Here is a 13,142-nt window from a genome sequence, read left to right on the forward strand (position 1 = left end):
ACAAATACATTTTCCTTTGCCTTCTATAGAGAACATGCATCTTTAAGGTTGTTGCTGTATAAAAACAAATAGCTTGTGAGTGTGTGCGTCTTAATACAAGCGGGTCTGGTCCGTCACGGTGAAGGAGTGTGTAATTCTGCTTCATGTTGTGTCTTTGTGCAGTGCGGTCTTCTTTAATCTCCAAGGAAAAGGGATTGCTTGCATATGCATGTTGTTGCTCTGCAGAGGCACTTGGACTCACCACAGTGTAAAATCTGCCAATACACAGCCCCACTGAATGCAGAGATTGGTAAAATGAAGTGTTTTCTTTACAAGGAGCACTCCAAGAGCTGCACAGTATAGCACATAAATCAACCCCCCCCCCCCCCCTCCCCCCCCCCCACACACACACACACACACACACACACACACACACACACTCCCTGTTGGTGGTTACTACTGCATGTGTAACTGAAGTGTCTGCAGAGTCAGCAGAAGCCAAGCAAAGCTAAGTAAAGGGCTGAACAGGCTGCTTTGGCTCTGCGGAATTTCAAAATAAAACAGAAGAGCCACACTTAAGAGAGAAAAGAAATCATTGAAGACATTTGGTTTATTCTCAAGTATCACTCAGGAAGGTACGGTACAAAGAAGAATCACACATTTACTATTTTATAAAGTTGGCACACTATCACTGACAATAACATTTGAGAAAGTCATAAAAAAAGAGAAATTAAGTGACATTAAGAAACTAAATAAAGATCACATGGTTGGTGTTTATGGAAAGATCATTTATGGAGTCATTGCTGCATCTGCTGCCCCTCCCCCCAATGGCGAGTCATCCTACAACAGGAGATATAAGGTCATTATTTTTTACACCTTCCGTTCTAACTGTTATATACAATTATATATTTCAGATGTGTTTAGTGACCTACCAGTGCTGGTCTGGATCTGTTAAGCTGGAAAGGAAAAAAAAAATAATAAAATAAAAGTCAATCAAAAGTTTCAAATTATCCAACAAAACCAAAGCAAACAGCCATTTCTTTTCTTTTTTTTAATTTTATTTTCCTTTTCCTGACTCTCTTCACTTATTCACAGAACCACGTTTTGTGTTGTGTATAGATTTTAGGTCTGATTAATTACTTCCTTCCACAGTTTCCAGGAAACTTTCATAAGTACAGGAAATAGCACTTAGCAAAAGTAGGGTGTTCCAAACACACCGATTTTCTTTGGGTTCCTAAGTTAGTTAAGTAAGACTGCTAACTATTCATTAATTGTCACAATTGCAATTTATGAGCACATACACACAAAAATAAAATAAAAAAATATTTTTTTAAATGCTAAAATTTCGGGTTTCTTTTGCTTTTACTCTAAAAAAAAAAAAAAAAAAAAAAAGAGTGATGTCCTGTTTAAAGCTAGGGTAGGAGATTTTCTCCAGATACACTTTTTAAGCTTTTGGTTGAAATCTAACCTATAAAAATTTTGACCAATGGAAAAAAAACTAACCTTTTTTTTAACCAATCACGTCTCCCTGTTCGTTCTCGATCCCTCACATGCACGCGCTCACACTGAAAGTGCGTCACCGCTGACAGAGTTAAAACAGAGTTTTTGGTCACGTTTTTTTTTTTTTACGTTTTTTTTTAACATATATAATGCTAAAGTTTATTGTTTACTTACTGCTAAATGAGACATGAGACAACAAAGTTTCTACACAATACAAGCGATGAGCTGAGCTCCTCTTCTGCAGCGGCTGTGCGCGTGCATGAGGGTGAGATGGAGCACAGGGGGGAGGAGCGAGGGAGGTAAAAGGCGGAGCCATCGGGGAGGCTACATTCAAAATCATGCTAGCTTTTGAAAATCGCCTACCCTACCTTTAAGTCCTGGGGATCATGTAATAGATTAGTAACTACTATTGTACATTATCTCACAATAATAGTTTAGGAACTTCTGATCAAAAGAAAATGCCCATCCATCTGTCTTTACTCTGTTGACACTTGACCTCATGCAGTAAACAGTTCATTGTTTATGCTCCTGTACTCCTCAACTACCTACCACATCATTAAATAGGTCTCTCTTGAAATTGAGAGCTGATTTTCTCAATATAAATAAAAGTTATAAATGGGACAGTTTGAAAAACAACAGTTTTACCTCTTTGGTTTCCTGACTCCACATTCGGACCACTGGCTCTGAGAAGAAGAAAGGCAACATTTTGAGTTACATTAAAATATGAAGGCGTCCTGCGTGCAAAATGCATCAAAGAAAACACACGGTTTGTCACATTTATTTCTGTTTAACTAACCTTGACTTGACAGGCTTGTCACTCTTTGAGCAGGTACACTTTCGGCCTGTTTATTGGCAGAAAAAATAAAGATGGTCACACAAAGTTATGTTGTGACTGGATTGCAAACCAAAAAGACCATCTCAGCTGCAAGTGCAGGGAAGTCGAAAAGGACCCAGGCTTATTGGCTTTGTGCCAAATAAATAAATCACAAATACATTCAACGGTTTTAACTGCAGCAACACGCAGAAAATGTGTGTGTGTGTGTGTGTGTGTGTGTTAGGTTGCCCACAAGAGCCAAAACATTTGTATCATTTGCTTAAATAACTCAAACCATTTTCACAAAGCCACATATACAGTAACGATTTTACATTAGAACTTCAGCACTTCAGCGTTATTTAAATTTTGAACAAACAATCTGTGATCCACTTTGTTCCCTGCCTGTTATTGCTCTATTTTTGAACACGTCAGCAAAATAACATCCACATTATTAGACCACATAGTTCATCCATAGAAGGCAGAATGTCATGGAAAACCAATCAAAACATGTTTCACATGTCAAACTGTAGAGATTAAATCCAAAGTGCATCCTGTGCTGCCATGGTATTGCAGTAATGGTATTAAGTGCAAAGTAAGCAGTGGCTAAAATAGTTGGCAGTACTCACAAAACAGCTGGGGGAGTCCAGACCACGCCAGTGACCCACATAGTAACAGGACTAAGAATAAACGGTCGAAAAGCTCATGTTTTATTCACTGGTGTCGACACAAGGTGGCACTAAAGGTTGCCTGCAGTTGTTGATTTGTTAAAATACTTAAAGTGCAACATTAGAATGTGCAAATAGGCCTATGAAACTTCTATAGTTTTCTGGTTTTGTGTTTTTGTTTCATGCTCTGCCTCTAAGACTTCCCTCCGGCACTCAGAGTCACAAAAAAAAATAAAAATAAAAATAAGGTGATGAAGTCAAATTCAAACAGAATTTCATCTAATAAACTGAGTTTTACGCAATCAGTTGATGATCAAAACCTAAAAGAACACCATTTTATATGCACTCAGTTTTCATTTTCGATCATAGAAAGAGTTTTGAGTCGTTTCTGTACAAAGTTCTTGTGTTAATGCTCATGCTTGGGAGCTGAAGCTTCAGTTTTCAATAACAGTCAAGCAAACTGTTGTGTTTTGATGTGCTTGACTTGACTAATTTGTGCATACTTCTAGTTATAAATAATCTGTTTCATGATGAAACAGTTTTAAGCCGCTGTTAGAATTCCAATTTGCTGATCGTGAGCAGCTGCAGAGAGAGAGAGAGAGAGTGTGGATCGTTCTAAAATATTAATCCATTGGTTTTGGCTTTGGGTGTTAACACTGACAGCAGCCTCTGTCAGTGTTGTGCTGGAAGGTCGGAGAAGGAACTTTGGAAAGACACTGAGATGAAAAATGTTGGAAATAATTATAAACACAACTCGCTGTGATCTAGGACAGCCGTGCAGAGTGTTGAGATTCTCCACAAAACAGAATTCAGGCTTTAAACAGAAGCCTGCTCACTCTGCAGTCCTATCTGAACCGTGTCGTTACTTTAAACACACGTTTACACTGAATAATGCATTTAATCTGTGCATGGCAATTGGTCATTTACTTACTGACAATGAGGGCAATACCCAAAAGGAAAAGTGCCACTGCAAAGACCAGTCCTCCGATTCGTAGAGATTCATAATCTGAAATCAAAACAAAATACTGAATAAAATGACATCTTTTTGGCTAGAAACACAGTCACTGTTACTGCCTAATAGCACACATTCTTAAAGACAGCAGAAAGATGTTAACAACAGTCAAATTTAACTCTATAGTTTGCATTTAAACCAGAGCAATTGTGTCAAATTCAAACATTATTGAATTTGACACAAATTGATGAATTAAAAAACATTAAAAAAAAAAAACAAAAAAAAAACTTTTTAATGTGGTTTAAGAATAACAAAAATAATCAGCATCTAATTTATGGGAAATATATTACAGAGCTAGAGCAAACATGGTACTGTTTGTTTACTCATCACTATAGTTCCTTCTAAATAGCATTACATTTACATCTATTTAAATAGAAAGTATAAATAATTCATCAATAAATAATATTGAATGTTTTTTCCCTACAACGAACACCTTAAAAGGGAGCATTTTGCATTTCACTCTGGTGAGAAGAATGCTCATTGTCAGGCCATACATGGACAGTTGTTATTTAGATGTGTGGCACAGAAAATAAATTAAAATTCTACATGTTTAGCTGGCTATATTAAGACTAGAAGTAAAATAAATTCTTATCCGAGGACTGAAATGAAAAATGTACAGAAAATTACTGCAGAAATCAATGTTGAATAACACATTATAACATTTTTACCATCTATAAACAGTAGAACATAAAAAGAAAAATATTTCAAAATGTTTTACCCGTGGGACCATTTTTATTTTAAATGATCAAATCAATACTTTTGATGGACTACTCAAAGAAAACTGTGGCTTCAGATGTACTTAACCTCCATCAGTATGAATATAGCATGAAATCACTTTATAAATCCCAAGTACTGTTATTTATAAAGTATTTAATTCATTTAAAAATTGTTGAGGTTACACTGTGAGTCACTTAATGCATTTCAATATGAACAAAGAACTCAAACACTGAGCAAGATTTCAAGTATTTGTGCTAGAGTGACCCTAATGGCTTGACTCATTTCCGTGTGATGTGTAAAAATTGTAAAAAAAAAAAAAAAGAGGATCATCTCGATGTCCCAGATATTTCTTGTTAACAGGGTCACCCCTTAAAAAAACCGTGTTTCCTCTCCTCGACACTCACCGTAATTAAAAGCGCTGTCATAGTCTGGGAAGAGACAGAAAACAGAGAGGGGATATAAAAAGAGACAGCTTTACACACATGCACCATTGCACACACACACACACACACACACACACACACACACACACACACACACACACCCCCACACACACACACCACACACACACACACACACCACACACACACACACACACACACATCTCAGAGTGCTCATTATCTCGCTGCTAATCAGCTCTCAGAATTCATTCATATGGACACTAGACAGCTCGGTGTCAGCGCATCACTTACAATGAGCCCAATGCTTCAATTAATTTTCTGTTTTCCAAGCAGAGCTTAAAAAAACACTCACCTCTGTCATTCGCTGCTGCTGAAGCTGCAACAAAGGAGGCAAAAATAAATAATTAACAGCTCCATGAGCGTCGTCACCCAGTGTAAGTGTGAATTTTAAAAACAGACGGCAAAGTTTACAGTCTATATAACCAAAGTACAACATCTGTTGATATATCCTACTCAAGTAGAAGTACTGTTACTTGATTGGAATTGTACTCAAGTACAAGTACAAGTAAGTCATACACAAGTAGCTCAATAAAATAGTACTCAAAGTAAAAGTTACTAGTTACTTTCACCCCCCACGTTTATTTATGGTAATAAATCTTTTTTTTTTTTTTTTAATAAAATGAAATCATTATATTTAAACATACCAAATAACACCAACAAAATCTCAGGTTATAAGTATAGTTACATTTATGAACCTCCATTCAATGCCGTTTTGGTGCCGTTCATTATGTTTAATCTGATTGGTCGGCTATGATGTGATGCATTTGATTGTTGCCTGGTCATTTCATTTTTTTGTAGTTTCACAATGTCCGTTGACCATTTAAAACCAAAAATAATAATTTACTCAGTAACAGTATGGTGCAGAAATGTAACAAATGACTTTACTTCTTTTAAAACGTACTTAAGTACAATAAAAAAATAACTCATTTTGAAAAATACTCAAAAAATACAAGTACCCCACAAAAGCAACTCAGTTACAGTAACGTGAGTACTTGTAATCTTTTACTTTCACTTCTTCACACCACATGTTGCTTATAGTGCATTTGATTTCAAAGACAATTAATTTAACTAAGGACACCATAATTAACATTAAGTAACATTTTGATTTTTATAAATAAGAAGGTTCCAAGGCTATACTCTTCTGCATTTGTTGTTTTGCAGACCAGGGAGGAAAGAATGAAGCTCTAAATTATTTTAGAACCACTAACTTGTTTAAAGTGAAGTTCACCTGTATTGTATGTGGTTCTAACAACCAATTTGTCAAGAAAATGATCATCGCAGCCAAAGACCAACAAGCAGTGAAGTTGAAGCAACAGGCAGTGGATGTGTCTGCTCAGGATCAGCAGGACAGAAGAATGAAACATGTGAGGGAAGAAAGGGGCTTTGTATAGAGTACATGTGAGGCCTGCACAGGAAAATGAAAGTTGTGCTTTGGAAAAAAAAAATTCAGGATGAGAGCCACGCTTAAAAATAATAATGAGACACGTGGATGAGAATGCCTGAACCGGACGACAACAATAAACGCAAAGAAATGCTACAAGGAAATATGAAGCGAAGAAATACACAAAAAGGCTGATTTAAATAATATTTGGAACCAATATTTTTATTGATTAGGAAGTCTAACAAGGTAATTAATAGGAAATAAATGAGATGATAGATATTTGTTTTTAGTGTATTTTACAGCTGATTTAGGACACGTTATCATTTGAGATGCTAACAGAAAGCTAACACAAGAGGAAGGTAAACTTTTATTAGGTTATTTGGGGAGACGGAGCTTTTTCTATTGCCGTCCCCCCCCCCCCTCCCCCCCCTCTGGAGCTCACTCCCTCAAAATCTCAGAGAGTGCACGGATCTTCTCACCTTCAAGAAACACCTCAAAAACCCACTTATTCCAGACTGCTTTAATGTATAGCCATTTTATCTTGTAGTCTATTGTTTATTGCATTGTGTTTTTACTTATTTCATGGTCTCTGTATTTTTACTTATTTTCTATACCTGTAAAACGTCTTTGAGCACTGTAAAAATGCTATACAAATAAAATGTATTATTTTTATTATTATTATTTATTTCAGGCTCAGTAATTGTGATTAATTGTAATTGAACGTTAGTAATTGAGAAGGTAAGTGTAATTGACTTTCTGAGGATAAAAATAATTGCAATTTTTCTGTAATTGGATAAACTGCTGATAACTGTAATAGTAATTGAATTGTAAGTGAACATGGGTAATTGAAAACGTGATTTAAATTTAACCCCAACCCAGACTAAAATAGAGACATAGATACAGTACTATATGTATTTCATGAATCTATTGCTTCTTTACGAGAATCAGAGTGCTGGAGTGAACTCTGGCCTCCTTCATTAGTAATGATAGTCCATGTTGTAGTATTTCTTCTCTGAGCAGAATTTCTAGCATAGCTGTAGACGCGTCTCCCACTCTCTGACCTCAGAGCCAGGCACGGGAGTCAAAAATAATGAACAATCTAAACTTGTGTGGGCAAATCTGCTTAACATCAAGCTCAGCTGCAGGCATGCAGGGAGCACAAGGAGACAACACAAAGACCAGGCCGTGCTTCAAGAATTGAAAACTTGGCAGCTGTTGGAATAAGTGATTACTACATGTGGAGCAAATTAAAACACTATGCTGCCACGGCCTTCACACCAAAAAAAAAAAAGCAACAAAACTGCTTAAAATACCAAGAGAAAAAAACAAAATGTAGCACAAGTGGAATGCAGTAATGATGTAGTTTTAATCAAACGTGGCATTTTGTATTCCACAAGTGTGGAGGAGCTCATGGCAAACAGCCAGACAGTATAAGTGAGAAGCAAAAACAATATGCCGTTATAATCCAGGGAACTTACCAAACATCTCCCTGCCAAAGGCTGATCCTGTCATACAGACATATCGGATCATTTAGCACGGAGCAGTTGAATGAGAAATCAGGAAAGGGGAAGTAACGGAGAACCATCACGCGGAACATTTTTAGATAACAAAAATAAAGAGAGGAATGCTCACCAAGTGCAGGAGCCAACCAGGAGCTGAACGCCACCAACGCCACAAGATCCATCACCTTTGACAAAAATCACACGCATGTTACACATTTGTGTACCAGTTTGAACTTTGATAGCTAATTACAGTTTCATCTCTAGATAATCCAGACTCTAGACTCAACTAAATCTCTAGTTCATTAAAACATTGTTTTGCTGGTATTGGAATGTTTTGACATTCCACAAAGATTACCTCTCATTGGCTCATTTAACCCCAAACTCCGCCCCTTTACATGATCTAAACTGGTGGTTCTCAAACTGTTTTGACTCAAGTACCCCCTTTGTCTGACTACAACATTTTGCTTAGAACACTATTTAAAAACAACTGTAGACCATAATGATGGAATGAACAAGTGATGACAGACTTTTTTAAAGAATCTCATTGTGTAAATAAGTGGAAAGAAGCAGTAATTAATGCAGTGGTTCACAATCTTTTCTGGATCATCTCCCCATTTTGATTTTCTTTCTAGAATTAGTTTTTGATCATGTCTGAGGAAATATGTTACTGTATTTTAGTTTAACTAGATTAATATTTCACTATCAGTACTTTCAGTATAGAAATACAGATTGTGAGATTTTTTTTTTATTAATTAAAAAAATAAAAGGACAATGATTTAAGCAACACCGTGTATCTTGAAAATGAAAATATATATTTTTGTGTCATTTATAAAAGATTATCCCACGTTTACGCAAAGATTAATATAGTTTGAACTACTTACAAAATGATTTCAATAGAAAGGATATGACGATAGTGTTTGATGATGTTACTCGTGAACTCATGACATTACTTTACAACGAAAACACTTTCTCAGGCCAATAAATTGCGTCCTTGTTTATACATGGTCAGTGGTCTGAATGCTTATGTCTGTAGTAAATTTAATCTCAGTTGTGAAACTAGGGCTGTGACCTTTAATCAAAATGCCTGGCAGGGACAAGATGGTCCAGTTCACATGACACAACATAACAGGGTCACTGTTACTGCGATATGTGTCTTCATGATTTGGTCTCTTAACCCTGAGAAAGAGAAGAGGGTCTATTTCAAGCTCAGCAGCCCAGAACTGGGAGCTCAGCAAACGAAGGGTTGCAACGTAAGGTTGGTATAGAGTTGCACTTGGTGTATTTCAATGGTTTGGAGTGTTTTTCTATTTTATCACCTACTTTAAAGGGCTTTTCTGTTGCCGTCTCTATTTTGTGCAGTGCATTCCTTGGGATTCCCTTACACTTATCTTACCCTCAGGGGAAGAGGTACGTGTTCACCAAGATGTCAAATAACATCTAAAGAATACCAAAGATGACATTAAATTAAATGTGCATACAATGTTTAACTGCAGCAGCTCTAAATGTGTGTCATGAAATATAATGTTTGCAAAGTACAGATCGTTAGCTGGCCATGGTTTGCTCTGAGCGCTGCTGTAGGAAACAGGATCTGCTCTTCATGCATGACGAGAGAAAGGCCGTGAACACGTGGGATGGAGTGGAGAGAAATGCCCACTTGAGCCACGAGAGCAGGATTAAAAACAAAGGCATGCCACTCAAGTTTAATCAAACAAATGCAGTAAGTAAATGTTTTTAAACAGGAACCCATCCAATAATATTGTTTGTTAGCATTCTGTAAAGGATTGAAATGGGAATATAGGAGCATCTTACATAGTACATAGGCCTACATTACATCAAATCTGCCATACAAACACACTCATCATATATTGAGAACAGTTTATGCTATTATTATTATTATTATTTGCAACTTTACTCTAAATACTGGTTAACTAAGGCAAAATCGACCAACTCAAAATAACAAGTGTATTTAAAAACAAAAAAAAAACAACACATTGGTAAGTACACACTGTCTTCTTTGTAAAATATAGCATCAATATATTGTCTCCTACTGTAAAAAGAGTGATTAAATGTTTTTTACAATATAAAATAACCCTGTTTTAATATATCACAAGAAAATACAGTGTTTAACTAAGGAACAGTACTGTAAGTTTGTGATAAATCTCTCCAAAAAATATGTTAAAAAGGAATTAGGAACAACTTCCTATTATTTTGAAATGAATTGATGCCTGTTTTCGAGTCCCCCCTGCGATGTGCTCATGTACCCCTCAGGGTAAGTGTACCCCTGGTTGGGAATCACTGGATTAAAAGAAGAAGTCGAAAAAGTAACAACACTGTGAGGTGCGAGAGGACAATACCAGGATTGCGTCGTACTAGTGTTGGTACAATGGTGCGTTCAGGAAACCGGTAAGAAAATCGAACAAAAACTGCAAGACTAAAACTCAGTGCATAATCTGTGTTTTTGAGTCATGTGGGGTTGTTTGTTTGTTTGTTTTATTAGCTTTAACTTGCAGTTACTTGTATCTTTGACGAAAAACATTAGAAAGAAACAGGGTTTTAAACTTACCGTTTATAAGCCTCCAGTGAACTTTAACAAGAGTGAGACTTTCAGCCAAAAGTCAAAGTTTTCAATTTAAAGAAAAAAAAAAAATCTCACTTAAATTAATGTTCATCCAGTCGTGGAAAAACACACTGAATTCGTTTAAAGATTAACAAAAAAAAAAAAAATCAATAAACTCTGAGGTGAGTTATTGTGGTTTGCAGGAGCCTCTGGGTCCGTCTTGGTCTGGTCTGAGGAATAAGAGGCTATGTCGGTGAGAGGGGGCGGGGTGCCACTCTGAAATGAGTCCCAAAATGTAACCCTGTACCGCAGAGGTAAACAACACAAGCCCAGCCAGACCAGGCACATACTGCACTGATAACCATTCCATCATCATCAGTAAATCAAGCTCCATCCAGTGCAGTGAGTCCATGTATAAACACTGCAGCTCATTCATGGTCACAACAGCCTGTTACTGAAGTGAAGGCTTTGTCAAATTCTATCTTAGTGCTGTACGTGTTTTAATACCCACCCAGCAAAAACATGGTTGGAAAAGCATTGAAAAGACGTTTTTGTCACGTGTCTAAACAACTTCACAACATCCTTTTAGAAAAGTGAAAGGTGAAAAGCAGTCATTGATTATTGCTATATCTTACCTTCACAAAATGTAATACCTAACTGTGGGAACCTTTGTAGTCAACTTGTACCAGGATCAGATTTGTACGGTGGCTGGGAAGTGTCAGGTGAATGCATTTACAGAAACGAACACAAATGCAAAAAGGTCACAACACGAATGCAAAATGGCTACCGGTGTTACAGACGGACACGTTTCTGGCGGATGTTTTTAACCCACCAGAAAAGTTAAGAACAAGAAGAAGACGTCAAAACGCGTATGAAAGTAAGTGAAAGTTGATTAGGATACTCTTATATTTTTCACATCAGGCTATCATATCATATACCCATCCGACTGTAATACCGGTCCGTCGGAAACACTTCCGTTGTGGCCGGTTTGCATTCGTGTTGTGACCTGTTTGCATTTGTGTTCATTTCTGTAAATGCATTCACCTGACACTTCCCAGCCACCGTAGGATTTGCATTGGTTTATGTTTGTATGCTAAATGTTTGAATACATTTTCTTCTTATTTTTTTGGCTAATTTGGTCAAAAATACCCCAAATAAAAGGGTTAAAATTGTTGAGTTACTTACCCCAAATGCTTATTTCTGGGCCACATTTGGACCAAATGTGCGAAGTCTGGACTGAGCCGAAAATCCAATGACAACGCAATTTCAACAACTACAGTATATTGTCGAAAAATGTGGACGTAATTGGACGGCCCAATAGCAACTCGATTTCAACAACTAGAATTGGGGGGAAATTGGACCAAGTTGGACAATCCAACGACAACTACATTTCAACGACGATATTGGGGCTAAATTTGGACACATTTTGACGCCAAAAAACCCTCCAATTTTAATGACTAAATAAGGGCTAAATCGATCGAGGCTAAGACGGACCGACCAGATTTAGCCCAAAAAAGAAGGCAGTGGCTATCCGTACGGTTGTCGTATCAATATACTGACATTCTATCTGTACGCAGCATCCCTATTTGGCCAGTTTAGATCACGTGATAGGTCAGTCATTGGTCAATTTAGGTCGTGTGACTAAGACTAAACCTTACCTTACCCTAAACCTAAACCTAACCCTAACCCTAACTCTAATTCTAATTCTAACCCTAAAAAATGTTGCGATATTGGGTTATAACCTAAACCTAACCCTAACCCTAGGATGCTACATACATGTACTTCGTTAACCATACCAATATCACCGGGGGTTGTCCATACGGCAACCGTAAAAATAGACATTTTCAAAAAAAGAACATCTGAACGACGTCGGGTGTTTGGTGGGTATTTTGTTGGCTAAAAACCTTCGTCATAGTTTTCATCGACAACATTGTTTTAAATGGCAATAACAAGACTATGACTAGAATTAAAAATGTGAAAACTACATCTGTATTGATATTTTTGTCAAATAATAAAAACAAAACTATAATTTTGTCACGTGGGAGTCAGAACTCATGTGGTTTTATTATAAGCATCGGTCACCTTAAATCTGTCTGTGTATTTACAAGCATTAATATTATCCCATATTAAGTTGACAAATGGTAATTTAATCTTTGAAAGATGCATAAACTCTAACGCTGTCTATTTTAGTCAACTATATCGCAGTGGTGGCCTAGCGGTTAAGGAAGTTGAGCAAGACCCTTAACCTTAACTGCTCCCAGGCACTACACCCACAGCTCCTCAGAGATGGGTTAAATGCATAGATTGAATTCCCCCTCGTGGACAAATAAAGTTTCTAAAAATGAAAAAATAAACAAATACAAACATTTGTAAAATGTTAATGACATTTAGTTGACTGAAACTAGACTACAACTGAAATAGTAGTCAAATTGGACTAAGCACTAGGTTGTATTTCAGTCAAAAGACAATGACTAAAACTATATCCAAATTTTCAGTCAAAGCTAACACTGCCTTCAGTCAGTGTACATATTATTCAGGTAGGATAAACAGTGAG

General features: G+C 36.8%; 1 protein-coding gene and 1 long non-coding RNA gene across 2 annotated transcripts; one reads left to right on the forward strand and one right to left on the reverse strand.

Moving 5' to 3' along the window:
- Window positions 1–554: 554 nt before the first annotated feature.
- Window positions 555–10,915, reverse strand: LOC114460308 (FXYD domain-containing ion transport regulator 6-like). The gene is made up of 10 exons (XM_028442237.1): window positions 10,595–10,915; window positions 8,162–8,216; window positions 8,008–8,034; window positions 5,441–5,464; window positions 5,092–5,115; window positions 3,890–3,964; window positions 2,276–2,321; window positions 2,125–2,162; window positions 912–935; window positions 555–819 (listed from the first exon to the last, which is right to left on the reverse strand). The coding sequence occupies exons 2-9, from the start codon at window positions 8,211–8,213 to the stop codon at window positions 931–933; spliced, it is 291 nt and encodes a 96-aa protein (XP_028298038.1). The 5' UTR covers window positions 8,214–8,216; window positions 10,595–10,915; the 3' UTR covers window positions 555–819; window positions 912–930.
- On the forward strand, window positions 9,191–10,429 carry LOC114460309 (uncharacterized). The gene is made up of 3 exons (XR_003673580.1): window positions 9,191–9,286; window positions 9,391–9,438; window positions 9,570–10,429. It is a non-coding gene; the product is annotated as an uncharacterized LOC114460309 (long non-coding RNA).
- Window positions 10,916–13,142: the final 2,227 nt, after the last annotated feature.

Source organism: Gouania willdenowi, unplaced genomic scaffold (assembly GCF_900634775.1).
Source record: "Gouania willdenowi unplaced genomic scaffold, fGouWil2.1 scaffold_422_arrow_ctg1, whole genome shotgun sequence".
NCBI classification, from domain to species: Eukaryota; Metazoa; Chordata; class Actinopteri; order Blenniiformes; family Gobiesocidae; genus Gouania; species Gouania willdenowi.

What these genes read in the sequence shown, in the direction of transcription:
- LOC114460308 (XM_028442237.1), bottom strand. Translation starts at nt 8,213, where the DNA reads ATGGATCTTGTGGCGTTGGTGGCGTTCAGCTCCTGGTTGGCTCCTGCA. An exon ending in TGACAGCGCTTTTAATTACG is followed by an intron (nt 3,965 to 5,091) that starts GTGAGTGTCGAG and finishes TTTTGATTTCAG; the next exon opens with ATTATGAATCTCTACGAATC. An exon ending in GACAAGCCTGTCAAGTCAAG is followed by an intron (nt 2,163 to 2,275) that starts GTTAGTTAAACA and finishes TCTTCTTCTCAG; the next exon opens with AGCCAGTGGTCCGAATGTGG.